We start from the raw sequence: 24380 nt of genomic DNA on the forward strand, positions 1-24380 counted from the left end.
CAAATAAATACAATCCAACATACACACAGCAGCAGTAATACAACCACAAATTCAATTGGTAACAACAAACATATACAGGAACACAAAAACAACCAACAAATGGGAGTAACAACAGGATCAAGAGCAATGGGAGGGTGAGAAACAACAAGGGAATCACAATCAAACAGAGGAGGAGAAGGAACAGACGCAGAACAAGCCAAAGAATAAACGAGGAAGACATATGGCGAAGAGGAGGAGTAAAAGAAGGAAACAGGAAGAAGAAGAGGACGGACAGAAGCAGGTAGGGGGGAGAAAAACGAAGGGAGTTGCAATGAAACGGAGGGAAAAGAAGCCGCACGACAAACACGTCAAAAAAGGAGGAGGAGGACGGGGAGGCAGAGGGAAAAGACAAAAAAGGGAGGGCTTACAAATTAAACATTGTGCTCGTATTCCTTCCCCTACTCGTCCAACAAATTTTATTATTATACAAACGCCTTCACAATAAACACCTTAACACGAGTGGAGCAACACGGAGTACGGGTGAACGAGTATAAATTCAGGCCAAAAATATATTACTGCTGCATTACGTATTTCCTTACCGGTAGATGTCGCGGTCTCAAAATAGGTACCCACGCGCACTCCACGACTGCCCGCTCTCAAACGCACTGCCACAATTACGTAAAACTAATACACCCGTCGAACCTTCCCGCCATTTCAAACACGCGACTCTTAGTTAAATCTACTTCCAAATCATTCTTTACGCATCTCGCGGGTATACTTTCGTTTGTGCGCCGCCTCGTCTCCGTCCGAATTCCCGTCCGTTCTCCGTCGGTCCTCTTTCCCGTCCCGTAAACGGACCCCGATCGACCGTCGTCCGTATCCGCACGCGCCCGCACCCGCCGCTTTACGTACGACCCTTTCCTAAACCGCCATTTACTAAATTCGTCGTCGTCCGTCCCACGTCGAAAGGTTATTGCGATCGTCGCTTCCGCCAATTTCCCCGCAACTTCTTTAAAATCCCCGTCGCATCCGTTTCTCACAATTACGCCGACTCGGCACTGACGAGTCAATTCCTTTAATACCCTACAAAATATATCATTCGTTGTCCCCCCCCACCACCATCCTTATCACCTTTTACTTTATATCTTCACTAATATATAACTACTCTCTCTGTCCTAAAAAACCCACCAAATAGTCATCATTTCTCCATTCTTATCGGTTACCACAACAACACCATCTATGTCGGTCCGCTCTCCCCCGTTCTTTTACTTTCAAAAGGCGCACTTCCCCGCCGCCGCCGCCGCGTTCTCTCGTATTTATGCTGCCGTTATTTACGGATGCGTCCCGCCACAAATGACGTGCGCGCCGCATTCCGTGACGTTCTACGATCGTAATCATCTCCCCAAATTAGTGCAAACACCTAGTGATCACAGGCAACATCTTCAATAAATTCATTCTCGACATGTATCGACTTCCTCCGTCTTCGCAGAGTCGGTCTCTAAAAACAATACTACAAACATTATAACAATCGTTACAAACAACACGTACATTCATTTTACACGTTAAATCGTCTTTAAAACAATCGCGCCGGCCCGACATTGATGCGTGTCTCCTTCTGCGTTGACGAGTGTCTTCCCGCACTCGGGAGTGTGGCGTTCTTCCCGTGTTCCGGAGCATCTTCCTCGCGCGTCGACCGGTGTCTTCGTCCGCAGTCGACGAGCGTCTTCGTCCGCAGTCGACGAGCGTCTTCGTCCTCGGTTCCCGAATGTCTTCGTCCGGACCGCTCTCGTGCGCCGACTGTACGAGCCGTCTCCGACTCGTATCGGCGCGCTCCTCCGCAACTGAAACGGACAAATTACTGTCAAAATATATCGACAATTATCTACTATTACAAATTATACTAATTCCCAAACAAACTTCATCTAACTTCATTCTTTCTACAGTATACCTATACACAAACATATCTACACACTATTGCCAACTAAAACACACAGGCATACTCGACTACCCCACAATTACGTCCCGCACAAATTACTCCTCCCGCTCGTGCCGTACGCGGGCGCCGACGTCGCGCTCTGCCGTATCTCCGTAAATACCCGCGACCCCGTCGCCTAATACAAAATCAAACTCGACGCTCCTCCACCCGTCGGTACGGTGTGCACGTCGCCACCTCCCATACTTAACGATTATCAAAAAACATACAATATACCTATACATAACATAATATTAATTGTACATATTCGTACCATTCCCAAGAACTCGAGAAATCTATAAGACGATTGGGAAAGTCCACTCGATCCGGACCGGTGTACTCTACGACCGAATGTACGTCGTGCTCTCGAGGTCGTACCATTTACGTCTGTGAACGTAACTTCCGCAGATGTCGCGTAAAAATACGCGACGACGGAGATCCGGTACGAGGATAAACGTGTTGGCGGTGAACCAAAAACTATACGGCGAGTTCTGCTATAACGCGTGTTTTGACGACGCGATTTATGAATTGAGGAACGATATTTGTAAAACGCGAACTCGTTTCCTCCGACGCGATTCCACTCGAACGATTGTTATGGCTTCGGTTCACGTTCGACATCGCGTGTTCAATTGAGTTGTGTGTTTTGTTTGTGAACAATTGCAGAAATAATGTATGTAATATTTATGTATACAGTATACCTATATATTATAAGTCAATTGTAAAATTTTAAATAAAAGAGACAATCAAATTACATAGCGTTTCACACCGGCGCTCTCTTTACATCACACAGTGTTTACGGTTCACGTTCGACTTCGCATATTCAATTGATTTATGTGTTTTGTTTGTGAAGAATTGCAGAAATAATTTATGTAATATTTATGTATACAGTAAACCACTCACAAGGTCCTACAGTGACAACAAAGGGAAAGTGACCTCGACTGTGACCGTCTGTGCCTATTTTTAGCCGTCCTTGTGGTCGGTAATGCATATCGGTATATTTACTGATCATAATACTTATCTCCTATAAATAATTCATTTGAAATTTATTTTTGGGCAAAGAATATTCGGTAAATGACTGCGTTAATTCTTGAAACTACCCACATTGGTCAATTTAGGACATAAATGATGAACGGAAGTCACGTCACGGATTCGGAGTTTGGTCCTTAACGATCGCCATAAATGTACATTACCGGGTATAATGGTAGCCTCCCTTTTTCCAGAAAAAAGTATATAAATTAAAGAAAATACTTGCAGCATATTTAATATATTACAGTATATTATAAATAAATAAATCAACAAATAAATTCAAATTCCCTTATCATCCTGTGTTATAAACAGAAATACTCGAGTCCCCGAGCGAGTACACAAAAAGAAAACGCACGACCGACACATCCTCGAGTGGATAGAGAACGCACATCTCTACTGGGGGACTCGAACGTTTCTCGTGTTTTGTGGGCGCTGTAGCATAATATGAATATGTAAATTGTAAAAATTTAAATAAAAGAGAAAAACAAAATAAGTAGCGTTTAAAGTGTACTTTACATTGTGGCTTGGCGCAGGGTTATGCAGTGTTTACAGTTCACGTTCGACATCGCAAGTTCAATTGATTTATGTGTTTTGTTTGTGAAGAATTGCACAAATAATTTATGTAATATTTATGTATACAGTATACCTCTACAGTATATGTAAAATTTTAAATAAGAGAAAAACAAAATACATAGCGTTTTAGACCCGCGCGCTCTGTTTACTCCACACTTTGTTTGAAACACGTGTGAAATTTTTAAGTGTCCTCGGTGATTACTGTTTCTCCAATTTTGTGACTATGGAAAAGAAGAATATCTCTGGGAAGCACTCTGGTGATCATAAAAGAAAGGCTATAACACTCGAAGAAAAGCTTGATGTTTCATGACTCCTCAACATCAATCTTCTCCCCCATCAAGTTATATTCAGATTTTTTCAAGGTCAAGTGTAACATTTACTGTATGATTTCAATATTAGATATCAATGTAACATTTATTTAGACTGTACTACGAAATTTTTGTCGATTTGGAGTAATCTGCACCTAACCCTATTTTCTCCATAAGCCCTGTCATTTCTATTACACGAATTTCTATAACACGATGTTTTACAAGAACACAACTATCGCATTATAGCAGAACTACCCGTACTCGAAAGGAAACGTCTCGTATGCATCCGCGTAAACTCGATACGCCTCGTCTCCTCGGGACGTGTACGGCGATGAGGATAATCTTACGTCTGCGTTCAAATGGTGCAATGTGTCTGAGGAGGATCCCTAATTACACTTTTAAGGGAAGTGGATATACCCACGCCACGAACTTTCGGCTTCTGTTCCGAGGGATCGTCCCGTGTACCCGCCTCCGGCGTGCCGCGTTCCTATTATGACCCGCAATGTGCATACAATAACGCCTACTTGCAATACAGTATAAAACATAGGACATAAATACATATACCTCATCCTCCATTACAAGCTACTACATTCTTAACCCTTACACCCAGGTGACGTCCATCTGGTCTCCCCTTTGTGGAGGAGGGGGTGGGGAGAATTCATCTTGTTTCTCGATTTATCCCAATAGGAAGGGAGGGGGAAGTGCCAGCACCACCCTAACCCTTGGCTTATGGGTTAAACTCCCATTTTTTAATAATACTTTTCATATTGTATCCAACACTTTTAGACCAGATATGACACCTTCAATTCTATATCTCTATGCTAAATTAAGTACTCTCGTTATAACACTTGTAATGTCCGTCCCTCTACGCATTTTCGATGGCACCCGAGTCTCGTCGTCGGTCGCATTTTCATTTCTCCCTCGTTATCTTTACGTTCTACTACTCTTTTACTCGTAAATTCCCGTCTTATTTCCTCTCGGTGACCGGTCAAAACTTCCTTCGATATTTCGTCGACGACGCGCCGCTTAATAAATTCTCGTCTCCCTTAAAAACCTTCCACTTACTCTACGCAATTCCTACGGAGACGCCGAGGCACGCCACATACGCATTCCTATTCTTCACAGAACCATTAAGTAAATACCGTACACTGCGATATAAACATTACAATACGGCGTCGTCCGACATTCTCACCCGCGGTTCGAGCGGCGTCCTCGGCCGGGGTCCGTCGAGTCGCCGGTCCGCACAAAAATGACGTTTCTGACTCCCGTCGGGTGACTGCAAATGAAAAATTAAGGTTAAAAAATATACATAGTCAATTAGGCATGCAAATTATACATGAACCCTTGACACCTAACCCAAATATCTGAGTACATTCTCTAAAGACCTGGATACATTTGCCAAACATACACTTTCCATTGGAAAATCTTACATACTTAGGCAGCCACCAAACGGGGAGATACCACCTCCGCAGACAATATTGGAAGCGTAATGTGTCGTCCGTGGTAGATCTTCCTGCTACGTGGCATCCCTAAAATTGTGACCGAGTCCCGGGTCGCTCGTCTGACTCTCTGTCTCGATTGTTTCTCTTACTATTGACAACACAACATAAATCTATTGTTCCTCACTTTTGATTTTTTTTTCCATTTTGTATTTCTTTAAGGTTCTTCAGTATTATTTTTACATATAAACTAGGTTACCCCATATTTATGGCAATATGTTTTATTTTACTTGTGCAATAATGCGCCACTTTGAATGCGCACGCGTGTTTTGGTTTCGTTTTTACGGACGGTCCCGAAAATATACCGGAGAGAGCGTCGTCGTTTGTGTCGTCGTCTGAGCCTCTCGCATCATATTTCGTTGATATCCACCAAAAATGAACACTGTAACTTCAACAATTATTATTATTATTACATTTTCGCCCCGATGTGGGTCGGTGACCCGTGCCCGGGTGGGCTAATTCCCATAAAAAAAATACGTATTATTTATTTACTTTGCACTTTTATACGTACGAGTGTCGACGAAATTAATCTGCAGTTATTTACGCGATCTCATTTCTTGCGCACTTTCGACGGTTCGACGCGTGCCCTCGTTCTACTCCGGATGCACGTCAAATACCCGACGACGACGACGACCCCTCCGGGAACGTCGTAGCGTCGACCTCCGGCGCGCCCCGCGACGAGAAGACCGCTCCGGAATTTCGACGAGACGTCACGTCGAACGGCGTTCCGGACTATACCCTCGACGATGACTGCGAGTGGCCTCGGACCAAACCCCACGCCTCCCGAGACACGGTCGAGTGAGGCTTCGGTCTCCGTGCTCGCCGATCGCCGCAATATAATACCAATTAAAACACTGCACTGTATGGCAAGTCTACCCTACAATGAATCCCCAAATCTGCTGTACCAAACATTCACTTGCCTAAAACGGTTAGCACACACACATCCACCCAGGCAAAAGAGGGGACTTCAATCGACTACTCTTGTTACCGACGACGAAATGTACGGCGGAGGAGCCGCGCGCTCGGTCCGTGGGCGTCAAACCCGAGCGTTCCTTTAATCGCGGGCTGTGGTTCCGCCGGAAGATGCCGTTCCTTAATTTCTGCAACGTGAAAGCCCGTCCTCCCAATTTCTCGCACGGCAACCGCCGGACGCGACCGCCTGCCGATGCCCTCTGGGTCCCACGCCACCCAAACAAACCCACCTAACTTTAGTAAATGGAAACGTACGTGCCCGAGAGTGGCGTACGAGTATTCTACGCGTGTCGCCGCATTATTCTCCCGCCGAATGCATTTGCCGCTGCGCATTTCGATGCGTTTTCCATTGAAGGACTAGGGTGTGGTTAGCAAATTATTTGTTCCTCTAATTGACATATATACAACTTATAAACCCTTCTTCACACTCACAATTTATAATTATAGTCACATATTTTATAGCAAACTCCAATAAACTTATCTAATATTTATCCCATTAATATCAACACTAATAACTGGTCACTTCGACTAAGTGTGTGTAGTGTAATTGTAATCACACAAAATGGTACATTATTAATAAGGTGACCATCATATACTATAAAACTTATTAAATAAAACACAAAAAAGGAACGACAGGTGCTAGGAGAGAAAGGTGGTATGTGGAGGGAAGGGATAGAGGGGTGGAAGGGAAGGATAATAGATAAGGAAAGGAAGAATGGTACGTGAAGAAAGGGAGGGGGGACAGATGGTGGGATAGAGGGGTGGAAGGGAAAGATAATAGATGAGGAAAGGAAGAGTGGTAAGTGGAGGGAGGGATACATTTAGCTGGAGGTAGAGGGAACAAGGGGTGGTATAGTCGTCAAACTATCCGTTAATCTTTAACGTCGTGTACTCGGAGCTTCCGTCTTCTCGAGTGCCGGAGCGGGTCGCCGCAGTTGTTTTGGGGGTCGACCGCCGGGCAAGTTTTAGCATTCTTACTCAATGAAATACTGTACATTACAAATACACGTATAATATGACCTTAAGCTAAAATAACCGTTGACTGAGCTTTAGTTATCCTTAAAATAGCATCCATAAAAATAGAAAAACACGTAGGTTATTCTCGACGATCGTCTCGCGTCGGAGAGCGGCACTCGCCGACCCGTCTCCGGAGCGACGATCTACGGTCGTTCTTCGTGTCCTTCTCCCGGATCGCGCTTCCGCTGCCGACTGCTGCCGTTGCCCGAGGCGACTTCTTCTGTGGGTTAAGTTTGTGATGTGAATGCTGCCTGCATTTAATAATTATACTGCACTACATCTATACAACCATTGCATAGGGTATTATAAATCAATCGTAATGCCCTCGTAAAATATCGTGTTGATCATTTTTAATTTGTGTCGTGTACCGGTAAGCAGAGTGTCGAGTGGCCGGAGGTGTGTCCCGGGCCGACGGCGAGACGATACCCTACGTGATGGAACTAATCTACGATCGTAACTAGTCTATTGCTAGAAAATGCAATATACTGCACGCGAGACTACGTAAACGAGTACTTCTCGCAAACGACGACGGACCGTACGACTGCGCAATACGGGCCGAATCTCGAGCGGGCCCGCATCCGCGGACGGACCGCCCTCGGCGTGCCCGTCGACGGACACGCGCGCGACAAAAATCGCCACGACTATTTACTAAACGAAGAAACGGGACGTCGACGACCCGACGGCATTGTCGAATATTACGTCGTCGACGCGTTTACGTAAAATTGTTACCGGTCCCGCGTACGCGTCGGTGACCGACGCACGTACGGTACGACGTCGATGTGACGCGAGGCGCATTCCTAGAGAGCTAATAGCTTTAAACCAAATTTGGACTCAATTAAAGTGGTTTCAATGGAACAATTTACTTTGGTACTCGAGACTAACACAAAATACTAAAAAGACCCAATATACCCAAATGCACCTCGGCCCATCTCCTACAAAACATCGTTTTTGTAGTGTCGCGTTAAAACGGACGCTCGTAAATCGACGCGGCTAAAATTATGAGACGCGAAATGGCCCGTTTACTCGTGATCGGATTCGCGGCAAGATGGGGAGGAGGGTTATCGGTTTGACAGTTGATGCCAAGGTCTAGAGCTTATTTATTTATCTGTCCTTAACAGTGACTTTCAGGTTTTCTCTTATGAAATATCACTAAACTGACTTGGAAGAATATAATTAACATTGCTGGAATTCTTATAAAATTGTGATTACTTTGAATATAAACATGCTATAGTTCACATACAAATTTTAGTTGTAACTAATTTTATTACAAAGGGCTACAAATTTTTATCTCTTGTGCAAAATATACAACGTTTATGTTAAAATTATTAGCCGTCTTGTAACGATTTTAGCAATGCAAATTAAATTCTAACTTTTGTCTGTGATATTACTTAAGATAAAACCCGGCGACACCGACGGTTGGCGCCCGGGTCTGTGGCGCATTTTTTCCCGGCCGGGAAATGACCCGGGTGAATATAATTAACATTCTTGGGATTCTTGTAACATACTGATTAATTTGTATATAAACATGCTATAATTTCCACTAGACATAACAATTTTAGTACCCAAATCAAATTAGTACAACAAAACTCCAGCTTTGCACTAAGGTCAATTATTTCTTTTAGTATGCTGTGTGCATGAAAATAAATGAAGAAATTGATGTAAATCTACCCAAAAATACAGTTCAAAAACTTTATATTATAAAATGTACTACAGTACTGTACACTAACGTACAACAATTTTTATCTCTCGAGCAAAATATATGACGTTAACATTCAAATTATTGGCTGTCTTGCAAGGATTCCAGCAATGCAAATTATAATCTCCTAACTTTAGTCTGAAATATTATGTAAGATAAAAACTGTAAGCCTAAAACCCTGGCTCAACAGATGGGGGAGAGAGTTAAGAGGAGATGTTTGACAGTTTGAGCCGAAGGTCTCTGTGAGTTTATTTAACAGTCCTACTAAGCTTCTCTCATTTTAAAATGCCAGTGAAATGACCTGGTACAATATAATTAACATTGCTGGGATTCTTGTAACATACTGATTAATTTGAATATAAACATGCTGTAATTTGCACCGGACATAACAATTTTTGTACCGTAATCAAATTAGTACAACAATGCTCCGGCTTTGCACCGAGGTCGTTTATTTCTTTTACGTTTCTTTTATTGTGGTGTCTGCATGTAAATGGATGAAAATAAATGAAGAAATTGATATAAATCTACCCAAAAATACAGTTGAAAAACTTTATATTATAAAATGTACTACAATTTTTATATCTTCAACAAAATACAGTATATATAATGTTTATATTCAAATTATTGGCTGTCTTGCAAGGATTCCAGCTATGCAAATTGTAATCCCCTAACTTTAGTCTGAGATATTATATAAAATAAACACCTTAAAGCATAAAGTTATCACCAATGTTTTGTCTGGGAACACAAGGAGGGAGGTAGCCAGCGAGCAGGGGGGGGAAGTGAGGTGACAATGTCTTTATTTATTTGAGATAAGATTTGACAGTTGGCGCTGAAGGCCCGAGTGTTTATTTATCATTACTTAAGAGTGACTAAGCTCTTCTCATAATTTGCCACCCAAACGACCTGGGTGAATATAACTTGTAAGATAGTATTTGAATATCTGTGTAAACAATCTATATTTGCCATAGACATAACAATTTAAGTACCGTAATCGTTTAGTACACGTACAGTAAGGGTTTGCACTCGGGTCCATTGTTAACCGAGGGACCGCTGTAATTGCAGTATACTTATACTGTACAATATTGACTAAATTCACTAGATAACGTACATAACTAATGGTCGGTAAAACTTGTCCAGTCTCTCGGTATGAGTGGCACGTGTTAGTGCTCGAGTCTCCCGTCGTGGAAGTCCGTTTTCTCTCCCTTCGGGATGCCCGAGTCCATTTTCTCTTATTCTTAGAGTGCAGTGCACCAGAGACTTCGTTATTCCTCAGTAATGACACAGAATTTCAAATTGCAACCCCAATTGCAACTAGGGTTGCAATTGTTGAGGCAACTAGATATGTCCGATTACAGCAAATGTGTTATTGTCAATTTGTAGGTGAAAGATTTTATCCTCAATAGATGTAGGTTAACATTACACCTGGAGGAAAATGCTTACTAAAGCCTAAGGAATTCTATTCCTTTAACACATAACATCTAGCCAGTACGGGAAGGATCGTCGTGTCTCCATCAGGGGGGTCTTGGAGTGGTGGTCCAGCAGGCATCACGGAAGTGTTTTTTCGAGGGGGGGCACGGACGTACGGTCGGCTTTTCACATACGCGGGTTTAGCATTCACGGATTCGCAAATACGCGGATTGCCCCGCCAGAGGAATATTCTGTACATTGAAGTAATTGAAGTACAGTCGGCCCTTAACATTCGCGGGGGTTAGGTAACAGAGATACCCGTGAATGTTAAAAATCCGTGTACTATTGCTACCCCCCCCCCAAAAAAAAATCCCTGGCCCCCCCATGTCCTTATTTACCGTATATACCTGTGTGTAGTTCGAGTTTTTAAGACAAAATTATTTGGCAAAAATTGGGGGTCGACCTCTTAACGGGTAATAGTTTCGTTAGGTTGAAAAATATTTACCAGTAACTACCAGAAAACAATGGAAACGATGCACCACCAGCTGTGAGTGTCGGTACAGTTGCCAGGGCAGATCTCTTGCGAGCCCAAAGTAGCCAAATCCATGGTATGGTAGCACAGGACGATGTAAAACAAAGTATTCATTCATTAAAGTTAACTCGTAGATACTGGACATAAATTTTTGTTCATTACATTTCAAGCATCAATCTTTGTTAATTAAATTTGAAACAAGAAAAAACTACGATACTGGATTTTCATTAAAATATTACATCACAAGTATATTTTACCTTAACCGTGACTGAATGAATATATTCTCGGAAATAAATATGGAAATGTAATATTTTTGCTGGAATGACGTACATATTATAGTGGGAAGTGGGATAAAATCATGACGAAACACTTTCGCTTTCTTTCGTTGTTCAAAATATTTTACCGTAATCGCTTTTCTAATGGTTTTCAGTTAAAAAACTGTTGCATCACAAGTGAATTAGGATAGAATATTATTGTAATACAACAGTTTTTTAACTGAAAACCATTCGAAAAGCGATTACGGTAAAATATTTTGAACAACGAAAGAAAGCGAAAGTCTTTCCTCATGATTTTATCCCACTTCCCACTATAATATGTACGTCATTCCAGTAAAAATATTACATTTCCATATTTATTTCCGAGAATATATTCATTCAGTCACAGTTAAGGTAAAATATACTTGTGATGTAATATTTTAATGAAAATCCAGTATCGTAGTTTTCTCTTGTTTCAAATTTAATTAACAAAGATTGATGTTTCAAATGTAATGAACAAACATTTATGTCCAGTATCTATAAATTAACTTTAATAAATGAATACTTTGTTTTACATCGTCCTGTGCTACCATACCATGGATTTGGCTACTTTGGGCTCGCAACAGATCTGCCCTGGCAACTGTACCGACACTCACAGCGGGTGGTGTGTTGGTGCATCGTTTCCATTGTTTACTGGTAACTATTTTTCAACCTAACGAAACTATTACCCGTTTAGAGGTCGACCCCCAATTTTTGCCAAATAATTTGGTCTTAAAAACTCAAACTACACACAGGTATATACGGTAAATAAGGACATGGGGGGCCAGGGATTTTTTAGGGGGGGGGGGGTAGCAATAGTACACGGATTTTTAACATTCACGGGTATCTCTGTTACCTAACCCCAGCGAATGTTAAGGGCCGACTGTATATGCTATCGGATGTTAACCGGCGCACGACTGTATGTGTTTTTGAAAGATGCAAATCCTCCGAGGATTCGCATCGCACGTAGCGCGAATTTGGATTGCGTGTCGTAAACGGACGCCGAGCCGGTCATTACCGGGATCGTACGTCAAATGAACCGAGGAATTATCGGAAAGACACAACGGGGAGAGAGGCGCTATTATTAGCCTTCGCGACGAGGGTACGCGCAACGCTCGAATAACTCGGCACAATGGGGCGAGCGAACCCTCGGGCATCGCGATGGGTTACCCGCCGCTAAACGACGGGCGACGCGCCGATTAAAATCTTATTTTGACGTTAAACCGACGCCATTTACGTATCGATAATATTTGGCAGATCCCATTTAGACCAATATATTGTATATTGCTGTACCTGTTCACTCTAATATCAACTACTATTTGCTCCGTCACTCCTCAAAAATCAGACGTGTCGTCGACGACTACATTGTGCATCTCGGTACGAATAAAACCGTCACTACGACGCGGTGGCGAAACGTATGCCCCGAGGTCCGTCTCGGTCTAGCTCGTGACGTTCCAAAACTCTTCCGTTTAATGTATATTCCGATATTTTTGTAATCCTCGGTTGGGGCCTCGCTTCTAACCGGCACGATACATACATTAATATAGCTCAATGAATTTCTTGTTATAGTAAAGCATATACCGTACGGTCGTATGTCACACGAGGACGACTCCCTCGCTACCCGCCGTCTACGGCTATTGCTCATATAGTGACCGGATGTACCTGTACCAACTTATGCTGATGCACTGGGGATCACAGCAAAGTATTTCATCTAGAGTTTCAAATTTTACCGCTAGAAAATTCAATCGATACTTTTTGGGGGACCGTACATAATTTGGGGGGAACTGTTTTCGTTGTAGAAAAGTATCTTGGCTTTTATAATGTGAGTCTATAGGAATAGTGATTCGATTTACCATAGGTTTTTATAAGACACAGTACTCTTTCAAACTGGGGAATGCCTGTAGAACTTTCCTAACATTCAAAGTACCACAACAATATTAAATACAATACCACAGACTACTTGAGGTCCAGTAAACTTTATGTCCAGCCAACTTCATTCTAGTTCACATCAGGTCCACTGTAGGCAGTGTTGGAGAAAGTGCCTGAAAATATTACTTAAGATAAAGTACTGCACTGTTGATATGTAAAAATTTAAACTATGTCCTGTAGTCTTCTTCAAAACTATGCAAATAAAAGTTTACTCAACTCAACTGATTCATATAAGTAGAAAAAAGTATTTAGAGTACCACAGCATTTATAGAGTATCATAATTAATAAACAATGACATTATGTTTTGAAAACGAAAGTTAAAGTTATTAATATACTGTACTGTACTTTAAAGAACCACGAAATAAACACACATTCAAAATTGGGTATGGGATGAAAAACGTGAATCTGGGCCATATTTTGGAAGTGTCGCGTACCGCCGACGCCAATGGGACGCGACTTTACGCACAAACATTTACATAAATGCCCACTTTTATAGGATTACTGTACAAGTGTACTGAAATACAAGTACAGGTTGTACCTCTCCGGTCCGGCAACCACGGGACCCGACCGGTGTCGGACGCCGGAAATTTCCCGACCGTGGAAATTCGCCCTCTTCCTGGACAGATAGTGACTTCTGTTTACACTTGGAAGCACTAGCACCACTTTCTCTGCTTCGTGGTCTCTTTGAAGACATATTGAAGGGTTAAATGTCGTACAGTACCTTCTCAAATTTCGCGAGTTTTTAATTCGACGTTTTCTATTTGAACGCACAAAAAAAACCGACACATTTAAAACTTTTGACGGCGGAAACTCAAATTTCGACGGGTTTGAATGGCCCGCCGACGTTAGGACGACGTGCAAGATCGTGAAAACGGCGTTATTTCTCTTATGTACGAAAGATTCTTTATTATTTATTACTGAAAGTCTTTTGGATTGAATTAATGTTAGTGTGTGCAAAATGAGCAATACAATTCATTAATAATACGCTCAATATTAAAACGCGAGGAAATGAGACGGCACCGTTTTCGTCGATTACAAAAACGGTGACCGACTGGTTCTACGTATAAAACTGAAGAAAATAAGACCCTGGTTGTAGCTGTAGAAAAATTAATATGGTTCTTTTAAGTAATGTTAATACATGGAACAATAGAAGTAGCTAACGATAATGGTAAAGAAAAACAGAGATCGCGTATGTGAGTGCGCACGCGTGAAAACGTATCGTCATTACTTTACGTAAGAATGTGAAAGCAACACTTATTTGCTGTTCATATATATTTTAATTAATGTTTCTGAATTTGTTTTTATTGAATTAATGTTTGTGTGTGCAAAATTAACAATACAATTTATTACTAATACGTGTAATATTAAAACGCGCGACGAGACGAGACGGCTGCCGGCATTGTTTTTGTTAAAGCTTACAAAACCGGTGACAGATTGGTTCTACATATAAAACTGAAGAAAAAAAGACCCTGATTGTAGCTGTAGTAAAATTAATGTAAAAAAATTAATATGCTTGTTTGAAGTAATGTTATTTAATGTTAATAAATGGAACAATATAAGTAGCTAACCATCAATGGTAAAAAAAAAAGTGAAACTGAGCGTATGTAAGTGCGCACACGTGAAAACATGTCGTCGTTACTCTACTTAAGAATATGAAAGCAACACTTATTTACTGCTAGAATATATATTGAAGGGTTAAATGTTATGCTCTGTATAGACAAGCACAGAGAGAGAGCTGCCGGATGTAAACAAACCTTAATTTCCCCCGGCTTTGTCGTTGTTGTTTTTTTACGGGGATTAGCCCACCCGGGCATAGGTCACTGACCCACATTGGGGCCTGAGGGGCAAAAATTTAATACTCCTGTAATAATAATAATAATAATAATAATAATCAAGATTAAAAAAAAAAAAGAAGCTGCCTATCTACCTATTGGACAAACTAAAATCGTTCTGGATCACAGAATGCCGGACTAGAGAGGTACAACCTGTACTCTAATACACTCGGCTCGTACGCCCAGTGACACGACGTGAAGTGACGACGTCGGTATTACCTCCCAGCGGCGTTTCTCCGTTTGCCGTTAACGGCGTCGTGTGCGAGACCGGACGGGTCTGTACGGTCGAGTCTCGACTTGTCGTACCGAGATGTGTTGTTGGTCCTTGAAGCTTCCTGGAAATGTGACCAATAGCTATATAATACACAACACTGTAAAACTATTATATTATAGGCAGGATTATTTGACCGGTACTCGGCACAATAACCGCCGCTTATTTGACAGAGATCTAAAATAAAACTAAATCCTTTTGTCAACAGAAATTATACAATTAAATAATACCATAATGTAATGACTTGTTTAATGCCCCCAACCATCCCGACTACAATCCTATATGATCCCCGCAGGTCCCGGTCAAATGGCCGACGGTTATTTGGCCCAGAATCGTGGTCAAATAACATCTTCGTACACTTATAATAAAGGCACTTGTTTGTTTAGTACCACGTGGAGAAACTGATTACTCAAATAGGTTAGGTTAGGTTGAAATAATCTTGTTCCAATGGTTTTTGATGTATTTTCAACTTTTATGACCTTCGGAAAATAGCTGCACGGCCAAAACGATAGTTTTACAAGTTTTTATTTGGATTTTTTCTAATAAATAAATATGATCTTAATTTCCTTACACTAACAAAAACAATGAATCTTCCAAAGTGAGTTAGACTTTCAACATGAAGGGTTAAAAAAACAACATTGAAAACCCTACCTAACCTAATCTAAACTCCCTAACTTCTTGCGATGGACCAACAAAAACCGAATCGGCATACCCGGTTTCGTACGCGTCCAATAGTGTTTACATTTCGTGGACGCGACCGACGTAGAACGAAACTGCGACGATCTCGACGGATTCTTATCGTGCTGCCGGGAGAGAGGCACAATTTTGCGGGATTTATTATTTAAATCTCTCTGCTGTGACCAATCAGAGGACAGTGCAAATTTATTATGATATTTACACAGGAGCAAAAACTTTTTTTCTTGATATATTTAAGCCTCCTTCGTGACCTAAACGTTGAAGACGAGAACCGACTCACAGACAAAACATTAAAACACAAAAACAAAACATTAAAGAAATAACTTTTTCTGTTATCATTAGTTAAATACAGCTACTCCTCGACTTACGACCTACTCGACATACGACGGAGCGGCCATTTTTTTGGTCCGGTAAACACAGCTGTGAGCGCTAGCTCCCAAATTTGGGATGTTTTCGAGCTTATTACATTAACTGAAGGATATATAGACTTACCTACTTGTGTATAAGGACCCGAGGATAAGATAAGTATCGTCAAGCAACTTTAGTGTTGGGAACTTACTGTTTACCTTACAAAAATAACTGCTCGGGGTCCCATCACTCCTGGCTTGGTGTTGTGGGATGTCAACATTGCCCCACGGAAAGTGAATTTTCGCTTAAGAACTCTACATGGAAGAGTAAAGAAAAGATAGTATTGGACGAAGTTCTTGAAGACCTTGAGTTGAGTAGTGATGAGTCTAATACGAGTGATGAAGCACAAGGGAAGTTCGAAAGTGAGAAAATACAGCTACAACAAGAGGTAGTGAATAAGAAAGAAAATTCTAAAACAATGAGGGAGACAAGCTGGCATGAGGACAGTGAAAGCAAAGAAGTGAGAGAGGAGAAGAGACAAAATCATCTCGGACAAAAAACGTGTGTGGGTGGTAATAATAATGGAAATAACAGAAAGGAGATAGTGGAGAATGGATCAAGAACAGAGCAAAGTATGGAATTTGAAGGAAGCAGACAAGAACACACACAAGGTGAAGTTGGTCGTGTCAGGAAGAGATTAATTTTTCCAGTCATGCCCGATGACCTTCCTTGAAAAATTAAAATGGGCAGTACAACTAGGACGGGAGCATTGCAGCTTTGAGCCTCTTTTGAAAGAAGGCACACACAAACCTTATCTTACAGTGGGGACCATGGAGGCTGTGGAAATGTTGACAACTGTTGGGTACAAGGGATTACTGATGGTTTTGCCAGAGGAGAGCGACATACTACTTACAAAGGTTATAATCTTCAGGTACCCTGTAATACTAGACCCAGAATACTTATTGGATGACGAAAGATTTGTTTGGGTCAAGAGGCATTTAATAAGGGGCGAAGAGAGAAGCCAGGTTATTGCTCTAATGAGAGGAAAGGTTCCAGAGAAAGTGTTCATCACAGGAGCAGGGTATAGGAAGGTGGCACTATATGTGGGGGGACCAATAATGTGTCTCAAGTGTTGCAGATGGGGACATAAGGCCTGGAGCTGTCAACTGGACCCACGTTGTAGATTCTGTGGGAAGAGGCACGAATCTAGCAACTGTAAGGACAAGATCAAAGCAGGAGAGAAAGTGAAGCCTTGTTGTTGTAAGTGTGGTAAAACTCTCAATGCTAGTTCAATTGCATGCGAGATGAGGCCACGTATGAGAAGTGACCAACAAAGGAATTATTCAGAGAACACCGAGGAAGTACGCTGTGGTCTGACAGTGACAAGACAGCAGGAGAACACACAGACAGTGATTCCTGAGAATGCCTGGCATGAAGATTCAAGAAGGATAAGGACTGCGCTTGCGGCCGGAAGCGTTGGTGATGCCAGAAACAAAGAGAGTAATAAACAAGTAGCAAGTGAGAGTAGTGGTGCAGCCCTCCAGGTTAGTGATAAAACTGTGCAAGAAATTCTGGGAGAAGAGGTGCTTAAGATGTTTCAGCTTTTGCAAAAGTTAGGTCAGAAAATAGAAGTGATAGAGAAAAGACTTGATACAGTGATAAATAAAGAAAGGGAAAACAAAGCTGTGAATAATGTAGAATTAAAAGGGAAAGAGGAAAGTGAAGAGCTCAAGCCTTTGAAAAATTCAGTGCTTAAAATAAGTATTACAGGGAAGGAGAGGAAAATAAAGGATTGTGTTGCGCAGGGAGCAACAACTGAAAGTTTTAAAAAGGTGTTGGTAAAGTGTAAAGATGCTGATAAAGAAAAACTTTTGAGGAAATGGGAATCTGTGCAGGAGGATTGGGCCTTCTTAAAGAATCTGATTGGAAAGGATATAAAATGTGTAAATATTAATCCTGGATCTAGCTAGCCTTAAGACGTCTTTAAGGTGGCGAGATGAGAATCCCAGGGCGAGATTCCTTGGCAGACGCCACGGCCCACCGCCACAGTCAACTTTTCCTGGGCCAGGCGCTCCGAGCTAGCGAGCGAGCCTGTAAACAACTCTGGCCTACTGACTCCGTCATATGATCACGGTCTACCCACTGTTCTTGGTTATATGTATGGAGCCGTATTAATATCCATGCTTAGGGATGACTAGCAGAAATATAGTCATCCCAGGTTAAGTATTGAACCACTGAATGAGAGTTCAAGGTACCAGGTTGTTCCTTGCAAACTAACAGGAGGTATTGTATGTTACTATAATTGTGGAGTTAGTCCAATGTGTTATGTATTCATCTGTAGTACCCATGAAAGAATAACCTGAGAGTATGAGGTTCTAACCACGAATTGAGAAGGTAATTTGTTCCTTGTTAAAGTAAGACCTGTGGGTCCAGGGTTATTGACAGTGTGTAAGCATTGCTAAATCTTACTTGTCACAGAAATACTACAACAGTATCCAATAAAGTAATGAATATTTGGAGGTGTTTAATGAGGTAATAAGTTCTTGAAGTGTTTGATGACTTAATAAGTTAATTTCGGTTCTGTTTAGCCTGAGTGAATCTAAGATGCATCTTCTCCACTCACTGTATTAATAAATATTGAGTTAGTAATCTGAGTATCACCACTCTACTCCTTCTAAACATTGGTTCCCAGAAAATAATACTTACTCACGTGCCTATACATCTACCACACTACCCAAAACCATTCCATGAGTTCTGTTATATAATGAAAAGTCTGGGTGGTGGCAGCTACCCCTTGTAAGTATAAAAAGTGTTATACAAAGAATCACATGGTTCCCCAGACTAACCCATGTATAAGAAAGACATAAAACAAAGTATACTTCAGAAAGGTAAGAACATTGAAACTGAAAATACAATCTATATGAAAGGAAATGAAAAGAAAGAACCTTGACTTGGAAAACATAAGTGGAGAAGCATAAGAGTTACTTATATAAGAACATATAAGAATATAAGGTATATAGAGGTAAAGAACATATAAGAATAAATATATATATGTAAAGAATGGAAGGAGAATAAGTATATTAAACAGGGTACTCATTGGAGGAATGCTACATAGAACAAATAAGTATATGAGTAAATAGAATACTAACAGAAAACAGTAGCTGGATGGTAAATTATTGAAAAGAGAAAACGCGGCCCGTTACAGGGACAGGAAAGGCGACCTGCTTAAACTGTCTGGATATAAGGGATTTCATCTCTATTCGGGTAAAGGTATAAGAGGGGTCTCAACATACATTAAGAATTCCATACCAGCAGAACTAGTTGGAAACCCGAGTAGAGTACAAGGAATAGAAAGTGTCTGTATAAAGTTATATTTGAAGGAAGGAGAACTGAACATAGCAAATTTGTATATTTCTGGATGCTGTTTTGACCTCAACTTCTTACCAGATTGCATGTTTTTGGACTCAACTTTGGCTGTAAGAGATTTTAATGCTCGACATCCAAGACTCGAAACAATGGGGAGAATTAATAGAAATGGTATAAAATTTTGGCAATTTTTACAAGATCACCCAGATTCTTACTTGTTAGGAAATAAGGAAGTGACTCATATTAAAGGAGGAAGGTTAGACTATGCTTGCATGATAAGCAGTCAGGGAGTCCAGGGAGAATGTGAGATAATAAGGGAGCTAGTCAGTGACCATTTTGTTGTGTATGTTCAATTACCATTAGGGAAGAGACAGGTGAGAGATAGGAGGAAGAAATTGAAACTAAACAAGGATGACACAGAAGTGTTTACCCAAAATATAGAGAAATGGTACAGAAATTATACACCAGTCTGTATGGATAGCTTTTATAATGACTTAGTTGGGGAGATAGAAATATATTTGACTAAGTCAACACAGAAAAAAATAAATGATAAGAGACATGGGGCTAGGAAACACTGCTATACCAATGACAAAATGTTGAAGGGATGGACACAAATGTTAAGGGCAGCACATAAAGATTGGGTAAAGAATGGTAGAAGAGAAGAAGATAGGGAAATCTTCATGGATATAGCCAAAATATGTGGGCAGGCTAGGAAGGAGGCAAGGGAGAAATATTGGCAAGATTTTGCACAGCACATTGGGGAGAGTAAAAATCTCAAAGAAATATGGCAAGATATTAACAAAATTAGAGGAAAAGGAGTAATTTTATTAGCCATCCTCATCCAGAGGAAGAAGCTAATAAACTGGTTGACAAATGGGCTAAAGCTGCTAGTGTTGCCTCCCTGCCTAACAGGACAATAGAAGCATTAGATGAGTGGCAAAATGAAAGAAGAAGATTTATTTCATCAGCTCTAAATATTTGTGATGTAACATGTGTAGATATTACTCAAGATGAGTTATTAAATGCTGTTAAAAAAGGAAAATCTACAGCACCAGGCGAAGATGGTGTGACATATGAAATTTTGAACTGCTTAGTTGGTATGGAAAATAGTCCATTATTAGATTTATTCAACATGAGCTATGCAGAGGGTAGATTACCAACAGAATGGAAGAAAGCGATAGTTATTCCTTTCCCTAAGGCAACTGGTGGATACAGGCCAGTGTCTTTAACATCTTGTTTTTCCAAGATGATGGAGAGAGTATTATTAAATAGGCTTGTATATATTGTGGGGAAAATCTATCTTGTAATTTATTTGTTTTTTTGGAAGGGAAATGTACTTCAGACTGTGTTATAAAATGTTTATCAAATGATGCAGACAGATGTAGAGTTTTTGTGGATTTACAAGGAGCATTTGATAAAGCTCACAGTGAAGTAGTTATGAGTGAACTGGCTGCTCTAGGGGTATCAGGAAAGTTGTTACACTGGATAGGTGACTACTTGCATGGAAGGAGAATCTGTGTATGGTATCAGGGATGTTTGTCTGAGGAAAGAGCACTTGAACTAGGCACTCCCCAAGGGGGAGTATTGAGTCCAATGTTATTTAATGTGTTAATGAACAAGATAGCCTCACACAAATATCCCAAAGGAGTTGTAACCATCATTTATGCAGATGACATCTTATTTCAAGGAAACTCTGTACAAAATTTGCAGATTGCATTAAATAATTTTAGTGTTCTTTCTCAAAAGATGGGCTTAGTTATCAATGAAGAAAAAACCAAGTGTGAATGTAAAGGAAGAGGAACTGAATCCGTTTTTCTAAATGGAAAAATTTTTGAGAAAGTGTCAAAGTATAAATATTTAGGAATGTATATTGGCTTTACTAGTGAAAGTAAAGAGGCAGAAATATATCATGTCCTCACTCAATGTAGAGCAAGATTACAGCCCTTGAAGGCTCTAGCATGTTGTGGTAAAGGTGCTGGGGTACCCATACTGAGAATGATGTGTATTTCTACCATCAGATCACTTATAGACTATGCAGCACCTGTCCTCTCTTGTACTGGTGAAGGAAGGCTACGGAAGCTTGAGATCATGCAAAATGAAGCAATGAGAATTATTTTAGGGTGTCAAAAGAATGCAATGATTGAGATAATGAAAATGGAACTAGGGTTACAGAGCATTTCACAGAGGGTCAATGAAATTAATACAGTTGCAGCAGTTCGATTAATGAGAGGGAACAGTGGGGGTAAATTTGTACATGATATAAATGATGGTTTAAAAGATAAAAGGACCTTCTGCAGGCAAGGCAAGAGAGGATACATGAATGGATTAATAAATATTATTAAAAAATGTAATCTGGCAGACTGGTGTACAGCTGTTCAGAAGAGTTGTAAGAATCCACCCTGGGAAGAACGAGAAGTAGAGTTAGACATAGTGCCTCTCACAATGAAGAAATCATTACATGAACCAGGACAGTTATAAGGGCTTTATATGGGAATAAGATTAGTAATTTGCCTAAAATAAACACATTGCATGTTTTTTGTGACGGTTCAGTTATGTCAAGTGGCAGGGCAGGGTGCGGGATCCTTATAAGACAGCACACAGAACAAGGAAATGATGACATCAAAATTGGACTTTGGTTGAGAAGTTTTATTTCATCAACACAAGCTGAGTTATATGCAATGTTAGTAGGATTGGAAAATGTTGTAAAGAGGTATAAAGATGCATATTTTGTTGTTGATAGTAGGGCAGCTTTGGATTCTTTGAACAGTGGGAGTCCAGTCTTTGGACACATTATTGGTTCATGTAGAAAATTAGTAAATACAATACGGAAAAATGGCCATAATGTTCAATTTGTATGGGTCCCTTCACATGTGGGGATTGGTCTTAATGTTGTCAAATTATGTATTTTTGAATGCAGACATTAGTGATTGCGCTGTGTACCGACAACATTTTCATTTGTAATTCCCTTTAAAATGGCCGGCAAGAGTAAGATTGAGAGTTTCGTGGTGCCGAGAAGAAAATGAGACGCCCATCTATGTACAGTATTATTTTCCCATTTTCGACTTGCGACCCGGTCGCCGGTCCCTGACCCCGTCGTAAGTCGGGGACCGACTGTACCGTAATGTGCTGGCTATATACGGTATAGCTCTACTGTATATCATTATCTACAAGAGTTAAGTCGGACTCGCGAACGAGCCTCGGGAGCTCGACTCGTCTGTCGGTCGAAGAGCTCCTATACGGTATTGGCTTATAATCGACGAGTACGGTCACCCCAAAATAATATCTTTAGCCACGGGGTCGACGTGCTTCGAGGCTATTCGACCAATGTTACACGACCCGTTTCAGAACTGTTGCTAACTCTACGTCTACACCTCTGAGCACGAATGAGTATACGTATGTTTTTGAGAGATACGAATCCTCCGAGGCTTCCGATCGCACGTCAAGCGAATTGAGATTGCGTGTCGTAAATGGACGCCGACGCCGTGCCGGTCATTAATGGGATCTCACGTCAAACGAACCGAGGAATTATCGGAAAGACGCAACGGGGCGAGCGAACCCGCGGTATCGCGATGGATCAGCCGCCACGAAAAGACCGGCGACGCGCCGATTTAAATTCTTATTGTGACGTTAAACCGACACTATTTACGAATCAATAATATTTGGCAGATCCCAATTAGACCGATATACTGTATATTGCTGTAGCTGTTCACTCTAATATCAACTACTATTTCCTTGGTCACCTCTCATAAATCATACGTGTCGTCGACGACTATGTTCTGCAGCTCGGTACGAATGAAACCGTCACTACGACACGGTGAAATGTTCGCCTCGAGGTCCGTCTCGGTTGTGATCCGAAACTCTTCCATTTAAAGTATATTTCCATGTTATTGTAATCCTCAGTCAGGGGCTTCTTTACATATGCCTTGCTTCTACCCAGCACGATACATACATTAATATAGCTTAATGGATTTCTTGTTATAGTAAAGCATTTACTGTACGGTTGTATGTCACGCGAGGATGACTCCCTCTCTCGCTACCCGCGTCTATGGCTGTTGCTCATATAGTGACCGGATGTACCTGTACCAATTTATGCTGATGCACTGGAGATCACATCAAAGTCTTTCACCCAGCGTTTCAAATTTTACCGCTAGAAAATCTATCAATACTTTTTGGAGACTACATAATTGGGGGGGGAACCTTTTTCATTGAAGAAAAGTATCTTGGCTTTTATAATGTGAGTCTATAGGAATATTGATTCGATTTACCATAGGTTTTTATAAGACACAGTACTCTTTCAAACTGGGGAATGCCTGTACAACTTTCCTAACATTCAAAGTACCACAACAATATTAAATACAATACCACAGACTACTTGAGGTCCAGTTAGCTTCAGGTCCACTTCACTGCAGGTCCAGCCAACTTCATTCTAGTTCACATCAGGTCCACTTTAGTCAGTGATGGAGAAAGTACCTGAAAATATTACTTAAGATAAAGTACTGCACTGTTGATATGCAAACATTTAAACTATGTACTAAGTACTGTAGTCTTCTTCAAAACTATGCAAATAAAAGTTTCATAAACTGAATTGAAACATACAGGCAGAAAAAGTAGTACAGCATTTGTAAAGAATCATAATTAATAAACAATGACATTATGTTTTGAAA

The 24380-nt window shown here is 40.8% G+C and overlaps 1 protein-coding gene across 2 annotated transcripts; it reads right to left on the reverse strand.

Moving 5' to 3' along the window:
• Positions 1 to 869: 869 nt before the first annotated feature.
• Positions 870 to 24177, reverse strand: LOC121860075. Of its 2 annotated transcripts, none has more exons than XR_006087809.1 (5): positions 24079 to 24177; positions 15255 to 15370; positions 13225 to 13316; positions 5051 to 7566; positions 870 to 1820 (listed from the first exon to the last, which is right to left on the reverse strand). XR_006087809.1 is itself a non-coding variant. In XM_042357087.1 (5 exons), the coding sequence occupies exons 3-5, from the start codon at positions 13269 to 13271 to the stop codon at positions 1553 to 1555; spliced, it is 399 nt and encodes a 132-aa protein (XP_042213021.1). In that variant the 5' UTR covers positions 13272 to 13316; positions 15255 to 15370; positions 24079 to 24177; the 3' UTR covers positions 870 to 1552. The 2 variants fall into 2 exon arrangements, 1 of the variants encoding a protein (XP_042213021.1); XM_042357087.1 differs by having other exon boundaries at positions 5051 to 5134.
• Positions 24178 to 24380: the final 203 nt, after the last annotated feature.

Source organism: Homarus americanus, unplaced genomic scaffold (genome assembly GCF_018991925.1).
Source record: "Homarus americanus isolate GMGI-L3 unplaced genomic scaffold, GMGI_Hamer_2.0 scaffold28569, whole genome shotgun sequence".
Taxonomy (NCBI): Eukaryota; Metazoa; Arthropoda; class Malacostraca; order Decapoda; family Nephropidae; genus Homarus; species Homarus americanus.